The 23,988-nt window shown below is 39.2% G+C and overlaps 1 protein-coding gene across 2 annotated transcripts in view; it reads right to left on the bottom strand.

Annotated features, from left to right (window-relative positions):
• Nucleotides 1-23,988, bottom strand: part of KIAA1549 (KIAA1549 ortholog) — a 144,351-nt gene that overhangs the window by 4,862 nt on the left and 115,501 nt on the right. For both annotated transcript variants that reach the window (XM_059933253.1, XM_059933252.1), the window contains 3 exons: nucleotides 14,757-14,803; nucleotides 9,438-9,598; nucleotides 4,633-4,778 (listed from right to left, as the gene is read on the bottom strand). In XM_059933253.1, coding sequence (XP_059789236.1) covers nucleotides 4,633-4,778; nucleotides 9,438-9,598; nucleotides 14,757-14,803 — 354 coding nt within the window. The remainder of the gene's footprint in view (nucleotides 1-4,632; nucleotides 4,779-9,437; nucleotides 9,599-14,756; nucleotides 14,804-23,988) is intronic.

The following is a 23,988-nucleotide window of genomic DNA, read 5'->3' as shown; positions in this document are numbered from 1 at the left end:
TATTTCCCCATCTGTTTATGTCATCTTTGATTTCTTTCATCAGTATTTTATAGTTTTATGAGTACAAGTCTTTCACCTCCTTAAGCAGGTGTATTCCTAGGTATTTTATTTTTTTTGTTGCGATGGTAAATGGGATTGTTTCCCTAATTTCTCTTTCTGATTTTTCATTGTTGGTGTATAGGAATGCCAGAGATTTCTATGCATTAATTTTGTATCCTGCAACCTTCCCAAATTCATTGATTAGTTCTAGTAGTCTTCTGGTGGCATCTTTAGGATTTTCTATGTATAGTATCATGTCATCGGCAAACAGTGACAGTTTTACTGCTTCTTTTCCAATTTGTATTCCTTTTATTTCTTTTTCTTCTCTGATGGCCGTGGGTAGGACTTCCAAAACTATGTTGAAGAAGAGTGTCAAGAGTGGTCATCCTTGTCTTGTTCCAGATCTTAGTGGAAATGCTTTCAGTTTTTCACCACTGAGTATGATGCTTGTTGTAGGTTTGTCATATATGGCCTTTATTATGTTGAGGTAGGTTCCCTCTATGCCCATTTTCTGGAGTTTTTTTTATCATAAATGAATTTTGAACTGAATTTTGTCAAAAGCTTTTTCTGCATCTATTGAGATGATCATATGGTTTTTATTCTTCAATTTGTTAATATGGTGTATCATATTGATTTGCGTATATTGAAGAATCCTTGCATCCCTGGGATAAATCCCACTTGATCGTGGTGTATGATCCTTTTAATGTGTTGTTGGATTCTGTTTGCTAGTATTCTGTTGAGGATTTTTGCATCTATATTCATCAGTGATATTGGTCTGTAATTTTCTTTTTTTGTAGTATCTCTGTCTGGTTTTGGTATCAGGGTGATGGTGGCCTCATAGAATGAGTTTGGGAGTGTGCCTTCCTCTGCAATTTTTTGGAAGTTTGAGAAGGATGGGTGTTAGCTCTTCTCTAAATGTTTGATAGAATTCACTTGTGAAGCCATCTGGTCCTGGACTTTTGTTTGTTGGAAGATTTTCAATCACAGTTTCAATTTCATTACTTGTGATTGGTCTGTTCATATTTTCTGTTTCTTCCTGGTTCAGTCTTGGAAGGTTATATACCTTTCTAAGAATTTGTCCATTTCTTCCAGGTTGTCCATTTTATTGGCATAGAGTTGCTTGTAGTAGTCTCTTAGGATGCTTTGTATTTCTGCGGTGTCTGTTGTAACTTCTTTTTCATTTCTAATTTTATTGATTTGAGTCCTCTCCCTCTTTTTCTTGATGAGTCTGGCTAATGGCTTATCAATTTTGTTTATCTTCTCAAAGTACCAGCTTTTAGTTTTATTGATCTTTGCTATTGTTTTCTTTGTTTCTATTACATTTATTTCTGCTCTTATTTTTATGATTTCTTTCCTTCTACTGACTTTGGGTTTTCTTTGTTCTTCCTCTAGTTGTTTTAAGTGTAGGGGTGGATTGTTTATTTGAGATTTTTCTTGTTTCTTGAGGTGAGATTGAATTGCTATAAACTTCCCTCTTAGAACTGCTTTTGCTGTGTCCCATAGGTTTTGGGTCGTTGTGTTTTCGTTGTCATTTGTTTCTATGTATTTTTTTTAACTTTTTCTTTGATTTCTTCAGTGATCTCTTGGTTATTTAGTAGAGCACTGTTTAGCCTCCATTGATTTTCGTGTTTTTTACTGTTTTTTCCCAGTAACTGATTTCCAATCTCATAGCACTGTGGTCAGAAAAGATGCTTGATACGATTTCAATTTTCTTAAATTTTCCGAGGCTTGATTTGTGACTCAAGATGTGATCTATCCTGAGAATGTTCCATGTGCACTTGAGAAGAAAGTGTATTCTGCCACTTTGGGGTGGAATGTTCTATAAATATCAATTAAATCTATCTGGTCTATTGTGTCATTTAAAGCTTGTGTTTCCTTATTTTCTGTTTGGATGATCTGTCTATTGGTGTTAAGTGGCATGTTAAAGTCCCCTACTATTATTGTGCTACTGATGGTTTCTCCTTTCATGGTTGTTAGCATTTGCCTTATGTATTGAGGTACTCCTATACTGGGTGCATAAACGTTTATAATTGTTTTATCTTCTCCTTGGATTGATCCTTTGATCATTATGTAGTGTCCTTCTCTGTCTTGTAATAGTCTTTATTTTAAAGTCTATTTTATCGGATACGAGTATTGCTACTCTAGCTTTCTTTTGATTTCCATTTGCATGGAATACCTTTTTCCATCCCTTCACCTTCAGTCTGTATGTGTCCCTAGGTCTGAGGTGGATCTCTTGTAGACAGCATATATATAGGTCTTGTTTTTGTATCCATTCAGACCCATTTTATATGGGTCTTGTTTTTGTATCTGTGTCTTTTGGTTGGGGCATTTAATCCATTTACTTTCAAGGTGATTATCGATATCTATAATATATGTATATTCCTATTACCATTTTCTTAATTGTTTTGGGTTTGTTTTTGTAGGTCCTTTTCTTCTCTTGTGTTTCCCGCCTAGAGAAGTTTCTTTAGCATTTGTTGTAAAGCTGGTTTGGTGGTGCTGAATTCTCTTAGCTTTTGCTTGTCTGAAAAGCTTTTGATTTCTCCATCGAATCTGAATGATCCTTGCTGGGTAGAGTAATCTTGATTGTAGGTTCTTCTCTTTCATCACTTTAAGTATATCCTGCCACTCCCTTCTGGCCTGCATAGTTTCTGCTGAAAAATCAGCTGATAACCTTATGAGGGTTCCTTTATATGTCATTTTTTGTTTTTCCCTTGCTGCTTTTAATATTTTTTCTTTGAATTTAATTTTTGTTAGTTTGATTAATATGTGTCTTGGTGCGTTTTTCCTAGGGTTTATCCTGTATGGGACTCTGTGCTTCCTGGACTTGGGTGACTATTTCCTTCCCCATGTTAGGGAAGTTTCAACTATAATCTCTTCAAATATTTTCTTAGACCCTTTCTTTTTCTCTTCTTCTTCTGGGACCCCTATAATTCGAATGTTGATGTGTTTAGTGTTGTCCCAGAGGTCTCTGAGAATGTCTTCTTTCCATTCTTTTTTCCTTATTCTGCTCCTCGGCAGTTATTTCCACCATCCTGTCTTCCAGCTCACTTATCCGTTCTTCTGCCTCAGTTATTCTGTTATTGATTCCTTCTAATGTATTTTTCATTTCAGTTATTGTGTTGTTCATCTGTTTGCTTGTTCTTTAGTTCTTCTAGATCTTTGTTAAACATTTCTTGTATTTTCTCAATCCGTGCCTCCATTCTACTTCCGAGATTCTGGATCATCTTTACTGTCATTACTGTGAATTCTTTTTCAGGTAGATTGCCTATTTCCTCTTCATTTATTTGGTCTTGTAGGTTTTTACCTTGCTCCTTCACCTGTGACATATTTTTTTGCTGTCTCATTTTTTTTTCTTTTTTTTAATGAGTGGGATTGTGATCCTGTCTTACTGGTTGTTTGGCCTGAGGCTTCCAACGCTGGAGTTTGTAGGCTATTGGGCGCTGGGTCTTGGTGCTGAGATGAGGACCTCCATGAGACCTCACTCCAATGAATATTCCCTGGGGTCTGAGGTTCTCTGTTAGTCCAGTGGTTCTGACATGGAGCTCCACCGCAGGAGCTTCGGCTGGGTCCCAGGCTCATGAACCAAGATCTCACAAGCCATGTGGGGTGGCAAAAAAAAAAAAGAGAGAGAGAACAATAACAAAGTAAAAAATAAAATTAGACTAGGAAACTAACAGATATGTTAGAAAGAATATAAAACTAAAAATATAGATGAATCAACAACCGGAAGGTACAACGGCACCACAACAGTAAGAAAGAGGAGAAGGGAGAAGAGAAGAAAAAAAAAAGCAAGAAAGGAAAAAATAAAACAAAAACAGTGAAAAGGCCTTGGCTGTGGAGGGTGGGGCCTAAGCAAGGGCTAGGTTTGGGCAGTGGGCAGGGCCTATGCTGAGGACCCACAGGGCTGGAAAAGGCCCTGGGGGCTGTGGGGGGCAGGGCTTAGGCTCAAGGAACAGAAGGGGCCCAGGCGTGCCCCCCAACCCTGGTCTCAGAGGATGGGGGGCCTCACCTGGGAGCCCAGTAGGCTCCCCATGCCCGAGTGGGCGGGGCAATTGCCCTCTGCTCCTCTCCCGCACCTCCTGGAGGGCCCCTCCCGCCTGCCCCTCCTGATCTCCCCAGCCTCACGGGCACCAATCCTGTCTGGCCTCCACTTCTCCTCCCCCCTCTGTCCCTCCACGTCCTACCGGTTCACTTGGGGGTTTCTCCCGTCTCCTTGGACGCCAGGGTCCCCCACCAGCGGCCAGCAGGTGCCCTAGTTGTGGGGAGACGCTAACTTGGTGTCTTCCCACACCACCATGTTGACTCCGCCCTCTTAAGTTATTTTTTAAAACTCATTACTTCAAGCCTGAAAGCTACCTCAAGAAAAATTATATACTTTCCCAAATTTCAATGCCAGTACTCTCCCACTCTGGTCAGAGGGAATTTACCATCTACAAACTGCAAGAAAAAAAACACACTCAAGGGGAAAAAAAGTGAGGGGAGTTAAAACTTTATGTGGGTTTTAAAAAGAGATCCCCCAAGCAGAAGCAGCAGCAGCTACACTAAGTGATCATGTCTGAATTCTCAACGACGATCCCAACACAAGGTACTCACAGCCTCTCTCCGGCCGGCTTCATCCTCCCCGTACGAAGGCCAGCCTGGTCCCCCATACTGGCTGCCTCTGCCTGGTTGGATTTCCACTGGCTGAGCTCCAATTCTGCTGGCAATTCCCACCTGTGTCAGGTGCTGGATCTGGGAGCCTGGAGGAACACAGTGAGTGGCCCAGTGAACACTGGTAGGGGGGTGAGGCTGCCCCGTAAGACACTTCGGTTCTGACCACAGCACGCCCTGGGGATACGAGCATTGCTCAAACGTGGCACCAATTCTACCTCCAGAGAAGACACTGCCTAAGAAAAACAGACCGTGAGTTTCTGGGTTTGCAGGCTTTTACTTCCTTTCAATACAGTGGCTAATAGTGGTGTTCCTATTTTCCCGGCCAGCCTTCAAAGGACTGGGAATAAAGGGCATAACAGAGGGCCCTTCCATTCATTTCTGTAGAGGCTACAAATAAGGATGACCTTATCTATTCAAAAAAAAGGAGTGAAAGGTTTTGGAGCCACAAAGAAGTTGAAACCTGGTTCTTGCTTATGGCTTTGAGACTCACAAGGAGCTGAAAATACAATTATGCTTTTGTTTCCTTAACAGGCAGAGTGTGAATTCGGAATGTTAAAGTACATTTTTGTTACATTCACATTGTTTTCATAACTTTGTCATATGATAATTAAAAATTTAAAGCCACCCACCCAGCCTTCTCATTGAGGTATACTGATAGCAAAGACAGATATCTCCAGCACTCATTCTACACTCAGACTTGCTATAGCCTTGTGTGGCTGTGAAAGCCAGGCTTTAAACAACGTATTTTTCTCCCCCATCAACTTTGGCATATGGAAATATCCCTTTCCAACAGAAGGAGGGAGGAAAAACAGAGTTTTAAACACTGTGAAATAAAATACCAATTTCCAAATGCTCCTAGGATCATCTAATTCATCTGTGATGCTCAGACTGGTCCCACAAAGGTTCAGGGTTTTCACAGAGATAAGGGAGGTGGCCCCCTCCGTCTTCAAGTCTACTCCTACTCTAGTTGCCTAATTAACGGCCTCCATTAATCAAATACATTTTTAAAAACGTACTCTGCAGGAGTGCTTGTCAGTTACTGAAGATTCATAACAGTATTAAAATTATTAGAACTATCAGTACTGTTTACCCAACAGACATTGAGCAAATCTTGCAAAGAACAGAAATGCAGTACAGTGTTCCCCATCACTTATAAAGGTTCAGACAGCTGCACAGGGAGAAAAGCATACCTTTGTGTTAAAATTGTAACAGTAGTTGAGGTCGTAGTTCAGACAGGATTCTGTATCTTGCTTTGTTCACTTAACGAGACAGCACAAGCTCCCCCATGATTCAAGTGCCCCATCATCCCGAGTAAGCCTGGGTTTGCATTGCAGCTCAGCCACTGACAAGTCCCGTGACCTTGGACACCCAGTAATCACTCCAGCTGAGCCTCAATGCCTTACTTTTCAAATGAAGTTAAAAAGTCTACCTCACAGTGTTATTTCAAGGATTAAAAGAGATAAAATAGGTCAAGTACCAAATGCATAGGAGGCAACCAGGAAATCTTAAATTCCCTTTTTCTGGTTCTATCTGAGCTCTTCATTTTAAATAGCTGTACAGTTGACTACTGATGTCCTTGTAACTGGGTATTGAGGGAGCTCGGTTGTTTGCTATTCTGAATAATGCTCCAATAAACATCTTTGTACATGTAGTTTTTCTCCAGTATTTTGCATTTCTTCGGTGAGGGGAGCCTATATTCCCAAATTTACCAAATCAAAGGCTCATGAAGTTATATTGCCAAGCTGCTTTCCGAAAGTTTAACGATTTACACCATCACTGGAAATAATACAATAGTAATAATAATAACAATGGCAACTAATATTTATTGAAATTTGTTATATGCCACGCACTATTTTAAGCACTTTACATTTGTTATCTTCTTCAATCATCAACCATAAGAGGTAAGTACTAATGTTATCCCCATTGTACAGATAAAGAAACCGAATGCTAATTTTACCACATCACATTATTATAAAAAACAATTTCATGATTGAAACGGTGGCTCATCATGGTTTTAATTTGCATTTCTTTAATCATTTTCAAAACTGGACATTTTTCATGTTTACTTTCATATGATATACACACATTTCTTTTGTGCATTCCTTCTTTCTGTCCTTTGCCTGTTTATCTTTTGCAGTTTGCCCATTTATCAATTTATGAGCCATTCTCTATAATAAGACTACCTCTTGGTCGTATCTGCTGTAAATCTTCCTAGGTACTACTTTCCTTTTGTTTTTGGTAATTTTTAGACATATACATGTTTGATAATTTTACATAGTCAGAAAAGTAACTTTTCTAGTATATCTTAGTATTTTTTCCATTGCAAATTTTTACACAATTTAATCTCTTATGGCAAATTATTAGAAAATAACTTCCTCTGCAAATATTTCATACATATAATTTCTATATTCCTCCAGATTAAAAATGAATATGTCTGAATATTCTGTTTGGTATAAGTGCTATGCAACAAGGTTCAAATACAAAACAATTAATAAGGGAAACAAGACGCACTGCAAAGCACAGCACCTGCAAGGTATGGGAAATCCTGTAGGCTATCAGGATACATTCTTTGTTTTGTTGATTGACAGACAATGCAAAATACAAGACCACACTGGATAATTATCCATCAATTATCGCAAATTTGGAATTGGCCTAAACTAGTTACTTGATGACATTATAAAACTGTATATACTCCAGAAAATGAGAAAATAGCAAAATAAATTATTTAACATGTAATGGCTCCTCTTATTAAAGCACCAGCCTCCAAAAGGAAGGAAATGAACAGGGAAAATAAAAGATGGGCTCTGAGCCCTGGTAATAAAGTGCAGTAAGACGGAGTAATAATGAACTTCGAGGACTTTTTAGAGTAGCTGTACAAGAAACAAAAAGAAAAAAAAAAGAGAAAGAAATGGAAAGAGCTCAGGATCTTAAAGTACACAGATGTTTTGGGAACACTGAGTGATATGCACAAATCAGTGTTCATAGTATCAACTATTCATGAGATGAAGTTTCATGACATACAACAGTGATTTGTAATCTGGGGCACAAGACTGGGTCTCAGGCAACCTGGTGGAGGCCGACCAGCCAACTGCCTTGTCAGAATATCAGCTCAGCCATGCTGGATGCTGTGTGTCAATGACCAGCAGTGTCTCTCATTATGGGTCTGGAAGGGGTCTCTTAGCTGGTCCACTTACACTTCCGTTGGACTGATTAGGGAAATCAACTATGAGGTCTAGCAGTGTTTGAAAATTTGGGGATTTACAAAGATCTCAGAATGAATCCCTCATAAACGTCAAGCATCTACTGAACTTGATGAGGATTTGTTGTGGGTTCAACTATTATCACAAAATTCCCAGGAGACTCTGAGACAAATGTATTTTTTTCTTTTCTTCTCATTTTCTGAAAATAAATTTACTCCTAATCTGGATATAATTATTGAGGATACTCAATTCAGAAACCATTATACCTTTTTTGCTTTACCAAAATTCTAAGGGCTCTTCCTTTCCTCAAATCTCTACATGCATCTCAAAAACTGACAAAAAAGATTGTCAAAATACTGGTATTTCTAGCTCTTTTTCTAAAAAAGCAAAACTGAATATATGAAAAATTTTAATCCCTAAATTTTAATTTTGGTCTGAAAAAATATTCCCTGTATCTTTACATTGAATATACTAAATATTGTAGTTTTACAAGTAAACCACATTATGTGTAATGTTTCTCAAACAACAAATCAAAATATATTTTAGAATCCTTTAAAAATAAAACATACTTTCTCTCTGGCTTCAAGAGCTCCAGAAATTGGGCAGGCACTTTATGTTCTTTCAAGAACATAAACTGAGAACTTTTGTTTCCTATGTGGAGATAATCTGGTATAGATTTTTATTTGAATTCCAACAGGTAATTAAAGCAAACCTAAATACTAAAAGTAAAGAAAAGCAGTGTGCAAAGACTTAAAAGTTTAGTAATGAATTAGAAGACAACTTCAGAAAATGTGACCTTTCACTGTTGAATTACCAAGTAAAGAACTGCACTGGTTACTCACAAATGACACTAAGATTGTTCTTTTAATGATGACTTGAAAGAGGAGATGGAAAAAAACCTAGAACAGTTCCATGTGGCCACCAGCTTCCCCAGGCCCTCCACTGCCGACTCTGCCCATGTGTGACAGCAGGGAAGGGACAGGCATAGAGGCATGGGAAAATGACAAGGACATTTTAGAACGAGAAAAAGATGATTATTAATAAAGGTAGAAGGGAAAAAATGAAGGAGGTAAGGCTCGAGGAGAAAACAGTGATTATACCCTCCCAGAAATGACCAAATACAACACAAGTCTCCCTCTGGTCACTTTCCATCAACTTTTAGGTTGCTTATTACAAACTGGAAAAGTGCCTTCTTTAAAATAAACGCTTGTTTTCGTGCCATTGCAAGCACTCAGAAATAGGTCTTTCAGTTCACTGTAAGACTTCAGAAACGTTTTCCCTGGAAGAGGTGTGGGTGTGAATTCCATGTGAAGGGACTGTTTTCGAGACACTTACTCAGGAACAAATCAGAGGCTGTCAGTCTTGGGATCTCAGCCACTCTCTCCTTTCCTACCTCCCCAGCCCTACATCTTCACCGGGATCCGAGGGGACACGGCTCTTACCGGCGGAAGAGGCCAGTAACGGGATGCTGATACTCTGGGAAGTCGAAAATGATCTCTGCAGAAGTTAGCTAAAAGGAAACGCAAGGTAAATAGCCACATGTACCTGTGGTGCCCCCGACAGGCCGAGGCCGGGCCACCGATGGCACCTCCTCAGAGTAGATCCCTCGGGCAGCGAACGAGGTGGTTTCGGACGAGGCCTGGGTCTGCTGGGGCTCGGCAGGCACCAGCTCCGCAGACTGCAGCAAACCGGGGCCAAAACCTGGTCTGAAAGCGAAGCGCACCCAAGCGTCAGGACCACACTTGCCTGACTCTGGCACTTTATTAGGTCCACCCTCAGCCCTTAAGGAAAAATAAGACCGATTTGTCTGTTGGCTTATTATCCATCTCCTCTCCCAGAACACAGGCTCCCCGAGGGCAGGGACTCTATTTGCTCACTGACAAATCTCCAGTGCTGTGAAAAGTATATATACCATCCAGTATACACGCTGGAACACAGCTGATGCTTATCCAATCTGCTGGATGACAGAAGAAGAAATGCTCCAGTTTACAGACCCAAAGAGGGTGTGGCTCAAGCTCCGGGGCCCGTTCACCTCCAGCGCCCAACTAAAGGGGTGGTTCTCGACCTTGGCTGTACGGTGGCGTCACCTGCGGAGCCCATGCTGCACCCGAGACCAGTGAAAACAGACTCTTTAGACGTGGGACCCGACACCGGTAGTTTTTAAAGCTCCACTGATGACCCTGAGCTTCATCAAGGCTAAAAACCAGTGCTCTAAAGCAGTGGTTCTCAAACTATTTAGTTCTAGGACCCGTTTGCACTCATAAAAATGAGAGCTCCCAAGAGCTTTTGTTTATGTGGACCGTATCTACAGATAGTTTTCATGTTCAAAATTAAAACTGAAAAAATGAAAAATTCACTTAAAAATAACAATATTAAACCTATTACATATCAACATTTTTCATAAAATTAACTATATTTTCCAACCACCCCCCCAAAAAAAGTTAAATGAGAAGAATTCTACATTTTAAAAAAATGTCCTTAAGAGAAGACATCTGGATTCTCATATACTTTGTATTCAATCAGTTGCCGTCAGTTATTTTAAGAATAAAAGCTCACCGCACATAAATATGTAGTTGGGAAAAGGAGGAAGATTTTAATAGCCTTTCCAGATAATATTCAAGTAGTATTTCGCTTAAATATTCTTCTTTGAAACCACACCAGAACTCAACAATATTTCCTTAAGGGTGAGTGGCAATACAGACTCTGAAACAGTACCAATGAACTTTTCATGTCTGCTACATTAAAACCACTGGTCCTTCTTGCACTCTGAATAGACCTATGCATGGTTTTATGACACTGGTCATTTGGAAAATATTGGTTCAATGAGTTATGCAGACTTTTATTTTACTGACACATTTTATTTTACAGTAACCCCAAATCACATTCATCAATATCACCATTGAGCTCATCAGAGAAGGCTTTAAGTACTAGGAAGCTGTCAATTGCACGGTGGCAGACAAGTTTCCAAAATTCTAATTTTCACCTGAAAGCTCAATTTTATTATTGGCAACAAATGCTGTCAGTTGTTTTCCTTGAAGTGACAGGTTCTTTTTCGAGGCCAAACACCCAAGTCTGCTGGCTGTTTGTTCAAGGAAAAACATGGCACCAGTTAGTTCAATTCTCAACTCAAACAACTGAACAAGTGCCTTTCTTCAAAAGGCCATATTCAGTAGAAGTGCTTTATATGCATCTCCTCTTTTGTCACCCAGACTGTTAGAGACTCAAGGGTCTAGGTTTAATAAAATTAATTTTTACTACTTCATCAATGACATACTAACATAAAACTGGCATTTAAAAAAAAGCTGTGATTGCCCAGCGGTGAAGAATACTGGAGCGAGTCCTTCAACAGCTGGGTGCCACCGTCTGGATTCATGCTAAGGCACCACAGTTTCACCCACCATTGCTTTCACACCTTGGTGCAAGGGTCAGCAGAATGAGAGAAGTCAGATAACAGCTTAATATTATATAAAAATAGTTTTGACCTGACAGACCTCCCTGAACGGGTCTCAAGGAACTTCTAGGGATCTAAGAATCTCACCCTGAGAACCACTCTTCTAAAGAAATTTAAGAATAAAAAAAAGATAATAATTTAATTACAGTTTCTTACAAATGACAGTTAACTAGTAATTAATAGATTATACCTGTTCGATGAGAAAGTACACCAACTTGCCCTTATTCTATACTGTCATTTCTGGAGTACAGCTCATAAACTGAAACTCAGTCTACCTATATTAATCTCTTTAAATAACTGCTGCTGTTTTAGATTGACCTCGGAAACAGATGTCTGACCTCTCTGGCCTTACATATCTAAGAGCTTAGCCAATGCACACTCCTTCTTCCAGATCTGTAAACTGGAGCTCACCTAACCTAATCATAACCTCTGGACCATCCACCCAGGAACTATCTCTTGCCCTTTACTTAATTATTTCTGCTTTACCCAGTCAATTAGCACCCTCCTGCCTACATTTGCATCCTTTTAATCCTAAATTGTGTGCTCAGATAGTCCAGTGCACTCCAAATACTCTAGAATCTTTTATCTTGGGTGACCGTAAAATTTATCATCCAAACCAGAACACTTTTGAGAGTGAAATTTATTAATAATTATGCTGAACAACAGGTGTAAATTAGGACTGAACTGGGCAAGTCAGATCACCTGGTCCCCCTATCATTAGCTTCTGCCTGGGATCACCTAGTCTCCACCTGTTCCCTTTACTTTGTTGCTTTTGGACCACAAAGCACTGCCTTGGTGGGGGAGGAGGGTTGGGGAAAAATAGAAGAAACCCTGCTGAAAATGAGGGCAAATAAATAAAAATAAAGAAAGCGTGGGTTTCCCTGGGGGCGCAGTGGTTAAGAACCCGCCTGCCAATGCAGGGGATACGGCTTTGAGCCCTGGTCTGGGAAGATCCCACATGCCGCGGAGCAGCTAAGCCCGTGCGCTACAACTACTGAGCCTGCACTCTAGAGTCCGCGAGCCACAACTACGGAGCCCACGTGCCACAACTACTGAAGCCCACGCACCTAGAGCCCATGCTCCACAACAAGAGAAGCCACCGCAGTGAGAAGCCGCGCACCACAACGAAGAGTAGCCCCCGCTCGCCACAACTAGAGAAAGCCCGCACGCAGCAACAAAGACCCAATGCAACCAAAAATAAATAAATAATAAATTTTTAAAAAAAGAAAAAGTAAGGAGGAAGCAGATAACATTCCTACTTCTGTGTGACTTCCGATCATTAAAGGGATAGTTGAATATAATTTCTGAGACTCTGTTTATCTACAATTCCTTCATTGAAATAAACCAACTGTCTATTCACATGTGGGCCTGAATTACCAACCCTCTCTTCTGTTCTAACGGTCTATTTGTCTTGCTTTATAACAATACCACACTCTTAATTCCTTGACAGTAATTTATAACATTTAGAACAGTGCTAACATCTTATTCTTCTTTCTCAAAGTGTCTTGGCTGTTCTTGGCCCTTTGTATTTCCACATACATTTCAGAGTGAGTTTGTCAGTTTCCAGGTATTAAAAAACCCAACAAACTATTGGGATTTTGAATGGGACTGCAATAAATCTATAGATCACTTGGGGAGAATTGACATTTAAAAAATATTGAGTTGCACAATCCATGAATATCTTTCTTTAGAAGGCTTGAATATCTTCAGTTAGATTTATCCTGAGGTATTTTATATTTTTGAATGCTATTTTATATAGTATCTTTAAAATTTTTTATTTTCTGTAACTGCTCATAAACAGAACAGATTTTTGTATACGGGTCTTATAATGCTGTATACTGATCTCTGTAATCTTCGTATCCAGCTACCTTGTAATTTAACTATCTTGCTATTTTGCCATCTTGCTAAAGTCGCTTACTTCTAACAATTCATGTGTTGACATTTTAGGTTTTTCTACTACAAAATTATATCATCTGTGAATAATAACGGTATTATTTCTCTCTTTGAATTCCTTAATCCTTTTGTTTCTTTTTCTTGCCTTATTATACTGGCTAGGACCCCACAGGGCAATGCTGAATAGAAGTAATACAAGCAGGCATCTTTGTCTTGTTCTTGCTCTCAAAGGGAAAGCTTTTAACCTTTCACCATTAAGCAATATTTGCCAAGATACCTTTTTATCAGATTACTATCAGTCTGCTTCTATCCTGTGTTTGCTAAGATTTTTACCATGTATGGATGTTGAATTTTATCAAACGTTGTATCTACTGAAATGAGAACATTTCCTCCTTTATTCACTGCCAAGTGGAGAATTACAATGATTTTTAAAAATTTTAAATTACTCTTGCACTGCTGGAAAAAAATCCAATTTGATTATGATATGATAGATATCCTATTGACTTTATTGCTGGATATACTTGCTAATATATAGTTTCAAATTTTTGGCATCTATGTTCAGGAGTGAAACTGGCCCTTAATGTTTCCTTTCTTGCAATGTCCTTGTCCTTCTTGTCTTTGGTATCAAGGTTATGCTGGTCTCATAAAATGAGTTGAGGAGTGTTTTCTCTTTTTTCTGTTCTTTAGAAGAGTTTGTATGACATTGGTTATCTTTTACTCCTTCAGTGTTTGGTAGAATTCACTGTTGAAGCCACCTGGCCCTGAAGTTTCCTTTGTGGGAAGAATTTTAATAATGACTTTAAACTCAATAGTTATAGGACTATTCAGGTTTTCTCTTTCTAGGAATTTTTCAAAGAACTAACTTTCAGCTTTGTTGATCTTCTCTAGTATGGTATTTGTTTTCTACTTCATTAATTTCTATTCTTATTTTTATTATTTCCTTCCTTCTACTTCCCTAGGTTTATTAGATCTTTTTTTAACATTGAGACAGACACTTAGATTATTGACTTTCAGCCATTTTTCTTTTCAAATATATTTTGAGTCTTTCAAGGCATCAAAGTGCCTCACTAACATGGCTTTAGATGTACCACACAACTTTCGATATGGTGCATTTTCAAGACTCCAAGCCTCATGAGTCTGTCAAAAGTTTTGCCCAGCTTCTCAGTCACCTCCTCTGGAATCAGCAGGTATCCGCGGGAGAAAGGCAGGGCTCATCTCTCTGGATTTGCTGGATCTTGGCCCCATACGGCTTCACTGCCCTGTTAGCCACCTGGTTTTTTGTTTTTATTTTTTAAATCTTGTCTAGCTTTTCCACTTATCATCAGCAAATTATCTAGTCTGTCACTACTGGAAGCAGGACTTAAATTCCAACTTTTTTCCTCCTCTTCTGGTTAGATCAAGATAACACACAACTCAAGAGTTTTTCATCTGCTCATATTAGCTAAAAGAAACAAATTTGCAAAATATAAGAAACAGCGTATGTGAGAAAGTCCTGATACATTTTCTCCTAAAAACCTTACCTTGGTAATGGGCCTGATGGGGGAGCCATTCCATAGTCTTCATATCTCTGGAAGAAATTCAAAAGAAGATGAAGATTAACATTCAATATTTATTATAAAGTGACAACAGCAAACTTACAAATTTAGATTTGCAGGATCAACTTCCAAGAGAATTATTTTCTCATAAAAAGTTAGCATGCTATCAGGGCATTCTGCCATCAAGTAATGCTAGAAGTTTCAGTTTGGGGAACTGGGCTAATAAACACACAACTAGTTTCTAGACCTTTCTTTCTTTTGTGAAAATATTAATAACAGACAGGGTTTCTGCACCTGCTCTTCTTTGTAGGCTTATCCTCTACAAACCTGTATCTTCTGCTAAAAAGGTGGGCCTTAAATGGCCACATTTAGTACAAATGACTCTATCGACATGGGCCACAACGGTCACCAGATCTAGTGGGTGCCCAATAGCAATTCAAATACACTCAAGAAACTAAACAATGCAAACGTTGTACCATGTTGTAGAATGCTATAAAAAGAGAAAGAATATAAAGAGAACCATAAGTTAGACCCTAAAAGGTGAAGTGAACACCTTCAGTTTCTGACAGTTTTCTAGTACCAAGGAGGCCCAGCCAATACTCCCTGCCCTTAAATTCCATAAGGTGTCCGTGTATCCTTCAATCAACTCTTTTTACTTGAACTAACTTGCATTAACCAAGTGCTCTTTGACTGAAACAAGATGGCACCAGAATTTTTTTTTTTTTTTGGCTGCGTTGGGTCTTCGTTGTTGTGCGCAGGCTTTCTCTAGTTGCGGCGAGCAGGGGGTACTCTTCGTTGCGGTGCTCGGACTTCTCATTGCGGTGGCTTCTCTTGCTGCAGAGCACAGGCTCTAGGCACGCAGGCTTCAGTAGTTGTAGCACACGGTCTCAGTAGTTGCGGCACGTGGGCCCTAGGGCACATGGGCTTCAGTAGTTGTGGTGTGTGGGCTCAGTAGTTGTGGCTCTTGGGCTCTAGAGCGCAGGCTCAGTAGTTGTGGCGCCCGGGCTTAGTTGCTCTGTGGCAGGTGGGATCTTCCCCGACCAGGGATCGAACCCGTGTCCCCTGCATCGGCAGGCAGATTCTTAACCACTGTGCCACCAAGGAAGTCTCCCAGATTTAAAGAAATCTAGACTTATATTGCATTCCTCATGAAATCAACATATCTTAACCCTAGCATACGTGGGACTCGGATTTTAACACTTCTTTTCAACAACTATGAATCATTATTTTGGAATCAGGTATTTTAGCAGGATAGAAACTCTGGACAGCATCCATCCAACTCCAGTCAGTTTAAACCAATAGGTTGTCCAGGATCAGGAGCTCCAAGTTAAGTTAGTAATTCAGCCTTGCTTCTGGACCTGCTCTAATATTAGATCTTTATTTTTCTAAGCTGACATTTACTGAATTATTATTTTGTTATTCACTATATGAACACTAACTCAGGCCCACAGCAACACAAAAAAGTGCTGACTATCTCTGTTTACAGATGAAACCAACACACAAGGAAGTTAAACAATTTCCTCCTAATTTATCTTTCTGACATGCTTTTAACCACTGGGCTGCACCACCCATAATTCCTAAAACCAGACTTTCCCTCTTGAATAAATCACTACTTTGCGGGGTTTTGGGGGGAGTAGGAGCTTTGGAGTCAGACACACTGACCAAACTACTCCACTTCCCTTGGTATATTTCCTTAGGCCAAGAAGTAGGGAACAATCTCTGTACCTCACAGAGTTCTGAAGGGATTATTAGACATGAAACTGTGCTCAAATTACTTCACCTCTGACCCTCACTGCTTCCCTTCCCTTGGCAAAGGGAGAGAGATTAGAACCCTGTAGAGTTCCTCAATTGAGGTAAAATAGCCAAAGGGGATTATGGAAGAAGAGAGAAATAGGACGAAAAGGAGTGTCAATTCCTTTTCCAAATAATTAAATAGAAATCTGAGACTGCATAAAGATTATTTACAGTGGCCCTTGTGCTTTCAGCACAGTTTGGACTTTTTAAACATAGCCACATGCAAAATAAAACCAAAAACAAGGATCAAGACTTAACAGTTTACCTATCAGGATTTCAAAAGATCTAATAAGTGATAAACTAAAAGAAAATCAATGCAAAGTAGCTATCTACTCTTTAACTGTTTTATTATTGTAGTGCTAGGCATTTCCAATCTATTGTAGTCAGAAAAAGGATACTATTTTTCTAGAGACTACATGCCCCCAGTGAAAAGGTTTCAAAAAAAATCGCAGACAGATGGCAGGCATTTCCTTTAAGTGGGTCACACGTGTAAAAAAGTTTGGAGGACAAAAGAGAACTTCAAGGTTTCAATCAGCTAGGTGAATAAAAATCCCATTTTAATGCATCCTTTCTTTCTATACAGTATAAAACAAGCCAACAGAGCAAGAAAGGCAAGTGGTGAGTGGAGTCTGGAGGGGCCTGAGGTAAAGCAACCAGACGGTAAGGTCTGCTCGTAAAATATCTTAGCTCAGGTATTCACACCTGCTACTTAGAGGACAACTCCACGGAGGTTAACTTTACTCAGGAAAGCAGAAATACCACCTATTAAGTGGCCTGACTCACCAACGTATAACTAACATCTTTACGCTGGCAAAAAAGAAATAAAAATGTCATCAGATGGTAAATAAAGGTTCATGGGGTAACTGAAGGCACCTTGAAATCCACATTCCTGTGGTTTTTTACCGTAGTCAGCAGGAGCAAATAAAAGGTGATCAGGTTCCTCCTGGCAACAAACAGTAACTTTACAACCAATTTATAAACACATTGAAGTTACATTAGATATGCCCAAATAAAACCAATGATTCTGGTTTTCCACTAGATTAAATTGCTACCACTCCCATCAAAATATGAAGGGTAACATCAAAAAGTTCATATCAAAACCACTCGATAAGAGTATTTATAAAAATCTTGCTATGGGTCTGAGTTCTTGGTTAAGATGGAGGAGTAAGGCATTATCACGGAATCGTTAATCTGCAACACGCATGAACAATGAGGAAAGAATAAAAATAGTAATACAAATCTGTCAAAAATTACTGCTCCACTTGATCAGCAGATACCAAACAAGTAAATAAATGGGTAAAATATGCCATAAACTGAGAAAAGCAGTGGCCAAGGGGGGGAAAGAAAGATTCGGGTAGCACAATGTGGCCCCTAACTTAGTAAGAATAGCCATTCCTCTTTTTAACTTCAAAGATGTGGTAATAAAACAACAAAATGAGAGACCACAGAACTATGGAAATAATGTGAGGACCAAAACAATGCCAGTATGACTTTAAGAGATCAACTAATGGGGAAAAGAATAGATATGGTTTAAAAGCAAATCAATGCCACAGAGAAAAGGCCCAGGATAACCGTAATCGAAGGCAGAGAAAAAAAGAACAAAGTAGCCAAAGCAATTAGAGATAAATGATAGATACAGAAAAGAGACAAAGATGAGCCAACATAAAAATAATTGGTACCTTCAACTCCAATAAATAGAACAGAGTAAGACAATTACTTCAGAAATAAAATAAAAGAAAGTTTCCCTGAGGTGAATGAACGAATTGAATCCAAAGATAAAATGGACGTTGGTTATTCAGGGCGGAAAAAGATTCAGAAAAACTGGTTGAATGCCAAGAACTATTTACGCTTCCTAGAGGACAGGACACATACATCTTCTATCAGAAAGGGAGAAATTAAGATGGGCACAAATTTCTACACTGAACAATTCAAGGAGCAAAGAGAAGCAACAGGTAGATGCCAGCAGCGAACAAGTTCAGGTCGGGAAGTGAGATGAGAGCTCTCCTTTTGGAAAAACGCGACTAAGCGAAAAAGCTCCTGGAAGGTCTCCCTCTTCACTCCAAGTCCTCCTGTCACCTATAGGATGCATCTACTGTGCTAGCCTCTCAGCTTCCTGGTCTGCTCAACACCAATAAACGGCATTTTACTTGTCAGCCACCACCCTGACATCCTACTTTCAAGACCACAGGCAGGGAGATGATTAGGAAATCTTCCAATAATCTTGGTGAGAGATGATGATGGCTCCAACCAGTGTAATGCAGTGGGTAGATTTGAGAGGAAGAATCTACAAAGCTCCAGCATGTTTAATTGCCCACTACTTTCCCTTTCAGTGTATGGTCTATCATCACCTCAAATGCACCCTCTGATCTGCACATCTCTTCCCAGTTGTCCTTTCATCACATATGCCTGATAAACCCCCAGCTCCAGATCAATCCAACTGCCTGTTTTCTCCTTGTCTACACCTGGGTGTCTGAATGCTGATAAACAAAACTACAGAACTTTAATCTGTGCCACTATAATTTCACGATCGTCAGTCTGAACAGCGGCCTCAATGCTAAGTAATTACTCCCACGTCCCTAATCTGTTTTCTCTCATTCTCCACAGAGTATTTCAAGTTTCTACTCTCCCTCAACCCTCCTGCCTTGCCTTGCCACACTTGTCTCATTCTCAACAGATGACTCTGCTTTCTCTACTATGAGAATAGAAACCATGAGATGGGTGGTCCTGCAATGTACTGCCACCCAACTACAAACCTGATTGTACTTGCACCCAATTCTTTCTCCCTCCCATTAAACTGGAAGAAATACATCCCTTCATTTCTAAAGATAATTCCCTCCACTGGTACTCTGGATCCCCTTTCCTGTATGAGCAAGCTCTCCTCCTACACTGGCTCAGTGCCATCAGCAATTAAACATGCTGAAGCCATGTTGATTCTTCCTCTCTTGCACTGTGACAAACCACTCTCCAGTGTAAAATGAGAGCAATCTTTCCAAAAGGCACACCTAATGATGTCTCTAGCCTGCTCAAAACCCTTCAGTATCCAGGCACTACCCTCAGGATGAGGTCTAGGCTCCTAACCTCTCCGCTTCTTCCTTTCCCTCTCCTGCCTCACATCTCACCACTTTTACTTCCCACTTCCCATTAGTTCCCCAGAACTAATTTCAAGGGCTGACTGCATCCCTGCTATCAATTACTGAAAGAGTGTTGAAATCTCTGACCAGAATTGTAGATTTGTTTATATGTGCATGCAGTTCTGTCAGTTTTTGCTTCATGTATTTTGAAGCTCTATTACTAGGCACATAAACATTTAAGATTTTTATGACTTCTTTTTTGTTTTGTTTTGTTTAAAAAGATCCATTTATTCTAAAATTCTTTTTATTTATACTTTTTTAAAAAACATCTTTATTGGAGTATAATTGCTTTACAATGTTGTGTTAGTTTCTGCTGTATAACAAAGTGAATCAGCTATATGTATACATATATCCCCATAACCCCTCCCTCTTGCGTCTCCCTCCCACCCTCCCTATCCCACCCCTCTAGGTGGTCACAAAACACGGAGCTGTTCTCCCTATGCTATGCGGCTGCTTCCCACTAGCTATCTCTTTTACATTTGGTAGTGTATATATGTCAATGTTACTCTCTCACTTCGTCCCAGCTTACCCTTCCCCCTCCCCATGTCCTCAGGTCCATTCTCTATGTCTGCATCTTTATTCCTGTCCTGCCCCTAGGTTCATCACAACCTTTGTTTTTTTTTTTTTTTAGATTCTATATATATATGTGTTAGCATACAGTATTTGGTTTTCTCTTTCTGACTTACTTCACTCTGTATGACAGACTCTAGGTCCATCTACCTCACTACAAATAACTCAATTTTGTTTCTTTTTATGGCTGAGTAATATTCCATTGTATATATGTGCCACATCTTCTTTAACCATTCATCTGTCGATGGACACTTAGGTTGCTTCCGTGTCCTAGCTATTGTAAATAGTGCTGCAATGAACATTGTGGTACATGTCTCTTTTTGAATTTTCTCAGGGTATATGCCCAGTAGTGGGATTGCTGGGTCATATGGTAGTTCTATTTTTAGTTTTTTAAGGAACTTCCATACTGTTCTCCATAGTGGCTGTATCAATTTACATTCCCACCAACAGTGCAAGAAGGTTCCCTCTTCTCCACACCCTCTCCAGCATTTACTGTTTGTAGATTTTTTGATGATGGCCATTCTGACTGGTGTGAGGTGATACCTCATTGTAGTTTTGATTTGCATTTCTCTAATAATTAGTGATGTTGAGCATCCTTTCATGGGTTTGTTGGCAATCTGTATATCTTTGGAGAAATGTCTATTTAGGTCTTCCACCCATTTTTGGATTGGGTTGTTTGTTTTTTTGATATTGAGCTGCATGAGCTGCTTGTATATTTTGGAGATTAATCCTTTGTCAGTTGCAAATATTTTCTCCCATTCTGAGGGTTGTCTTTTCGAAGATTTTTATGATTTCTTGATGAACTGGCCACTTTATTATTATGAAATAATCCTCTTTATCCTTGGTAATATTCTTTACTATGAGAACTATTTTGGCTAATATTAGTATAGCCACTCCAGGTTTTGTGATTAGCGTTAGCAATGGTATATCCTTCTTCATACTTTCAACCTACTTGTGCCTTTATATTTAATGTGGGTGTCTTGTAAGCAGCGGATAAGTGGATCTTGCTTTTTATCCAATCTGACAATCTCTGCCCTTTAATAGGGATATTAAACTGTTCACATTTAATATGATTACCGACAGGTCTGGATTTAAATCTACCATCTTGGTAGCTGCTCTCTATTTGTCCCATCTGTTCCTTGTTCCCCTTTTCCTCTTTTTCCACTTTCTTTTGGACTACCTTTTTATTATTTCATTTTTACTCCTTTGCTGGCTTATTAGCTACAATTATTATTTTTTTTAGTGGTTGCTTTAGGGTATATGTTATATATTATTCACTTATCACAGTCTACCTTCAAGTGCTATTATTCCACTTTGTGCATGGTATAAGAACATTAAAACAGTCCCCTTCTACTTCTCCCCATTTGGTCTGGGTGCTATAGTTTTCATACATTTTACTTCTACCCCACAATACTTTGTTACTACTTTGCTTTAAATAGTCAATTACCTTTTTAAAAGATTTAAATAATGAAGAAAAAAGTTTCCTATAATTACCCACATATTTACATTTCTAGTGCTTTTCATTCATTTATGAAGGTCCAGATCTTTATCTGGTATCATTTTACTTCTGCCTAAAGGACTTTCTGTAACATTTCTTATAAAGCAGGTCTGCCAGGGATGCATCCTTTCAGCTTTTGTGTGTCTGAAAAAGTTTTTATTTCACCTTAGTTTTTGAAAGAGGTTTTCACTGGATATAGAATTCTAGGTTGACAGTTTTTTCTTTCAGTTCTTTAAATATTTGTTCCACTGTTTTCTGGACAATGAGAATTCTGCTGTCATTCTTACTTTTGTTCCACTGTATGTTATATCTGCCCTTTTTCTCTGGATAATATAAAGATCTTTATCACTTATTTTAAGCAATTTCATCATATTTTTGGTATAGTTTTCCTCATATTTCTTGTGCATATGGTTCATCAAATTTTGTGGATCTGCAGATTTACAGTTTCAATCAAATTCAGAAAAAATTATTCCTCTATTTTTTTCTGACACCCTCTCTGCTCCTTCAAGAACTCCAATTACATGTATATTAGTCTACTTAAAGTTGCCCCACAGCTCACTAATGAGCTATTCATCTTTTAGTCTAATATTTACTCTCTTTGTTTCATGTTGGATAGTTTTTATTACTATGCATTCAAGCTTACTAATCTTTTCTTCTGCAAATCTAATCTACCATTTATCCCATCCAGTACATATTTTTCATCTCAGACATTATAGTTTTCATTTCAAAATTTGATTTGTATCCTTTAATATTTTCAATGCTTCTAATTAATATGTTCACTCTTTCCTCTAGTTTCTTGAACATACAGAACTCCATTATAATTCTCTTAATATCTTTGTCTACTAATGGTACCATCTATGCCATTTTCTTGCTTCTCTGCTTGTCTGGTTAGTTTGATTGGATGCCAGACTTTGATTATTAAGTTGACCTTGTTGGATACTGTATATTTTTGGTTTTCTTTATAAATATTCTTGAGCTTTGTTCAGGTTCAGGTCTTACTTTTTTCTGTGTTAGGTAGAATGAGAGCAGCTCTAAGTACTCTAATCGATGCTCCATGAATTATGAGGTCTTTCACACTGGTACAAAAGAAACTGTATTAGTCATCTCAGGCTGCCATAACAAAATATCACAGATTGGGTGGCTTAAACAACAGAAATTTACTTTTTCACAGTTTTGGAGGCTGGAAAATCCACAATCAAGTTTCCAGCAGGTTCAGTTGTTGGTGAGAGTTCTCTTCATGGTTTGTGGACAGCTGCCTTCTTGTGTCCTCACATGGTGGAGAGAGAGCTCTGGCGTCTCTTGCTCTTCTAAGGGCATCAGTTCTATCAGATCAGGGTTCCAACCTTATGACCTCATTTAACCTTAATTTCCTCCTTCAGGACTCTATCTCCAATATATTCGCATGGGGGTTTAGGTTTCAACATACAAATTTGGGGGGAATACAATTCAGTCCACAGCAGGAACATATTCCCACGTTTATGTGAGCTCTGAGGATTGTTCCCACTAATCTTCTGGGGTAGTTCTGTACTTAAAACTGGTCAGTACTCAAATGAAGATTCCATGCAGCTCTCTGGAATTATCTCTCTGTGCAACTCTCTGCTTTCCTGCACTGTTCATTGTGAACTCTAGCTGCCTTTTCCTCCCCAGACTCTCAACTCTGTTTTCTCAACTCAGGGAGACCACTGAGCTCTGCCTGGGGTCTTCCGCCCTGCACCATAGCTAGAAACTCTCTCAAGACTAGAAACTCTCTCAAGACAGTTGGGGTGACTGTAGGGTTCTACTCATCTCTAACGTCCAATGTTGTGAAAACCCATATATTTTGTTCAGTTATTTTAGCTGTTTCTGGAGAGAAGGTAAATCTAGATCCTTTCCTCCATCTTGTCCAGAAGAGGGAGTTTGTACCAGACACTTTCACTTCTGTGTCTCTGATAGCTTCCCCACTACCTGAAATACTCTTCTTTAACTGATAACCACTAATTACCCTCAGACTTCCACTTAGATTTCATTTTGTCTATAAAATCCTTCCCAAGCACTTTCGGTCAAGTACTCCCCCCACATACTTTCCTCTTGCCATGACACCTGCCACACTGTGCTGTACTAAGTTACTGCTTCAATTGTCCACATACCCGCACTGGGATGTAGGAGCTGGAGTTGTGCATCATGCACCTCTGTATCCCAAGCACCCAGAACATGGCAGGTGCTCCATAAATATATTTGAATGAAT

This window comes from Balaenoptera ricei, chromosome 9, assembly GCF_028023285.1.
Source record: "Balaenoptera ricei isolate mBalRic1 chromosome 9, mBalRic1.hap2, whole genome shotgun sequence".
In the NCBI taxonomy this organism is placed as follows: Eukaryota; Metazoa; Chordata; class Mammalia; order Artiodactyla; family Balaenopteridae; genus Balaenoptera; species Balaenoptera ricei.
This window is presented reverse-complemented; position numbering and strand designations above follow the sequence as displayed.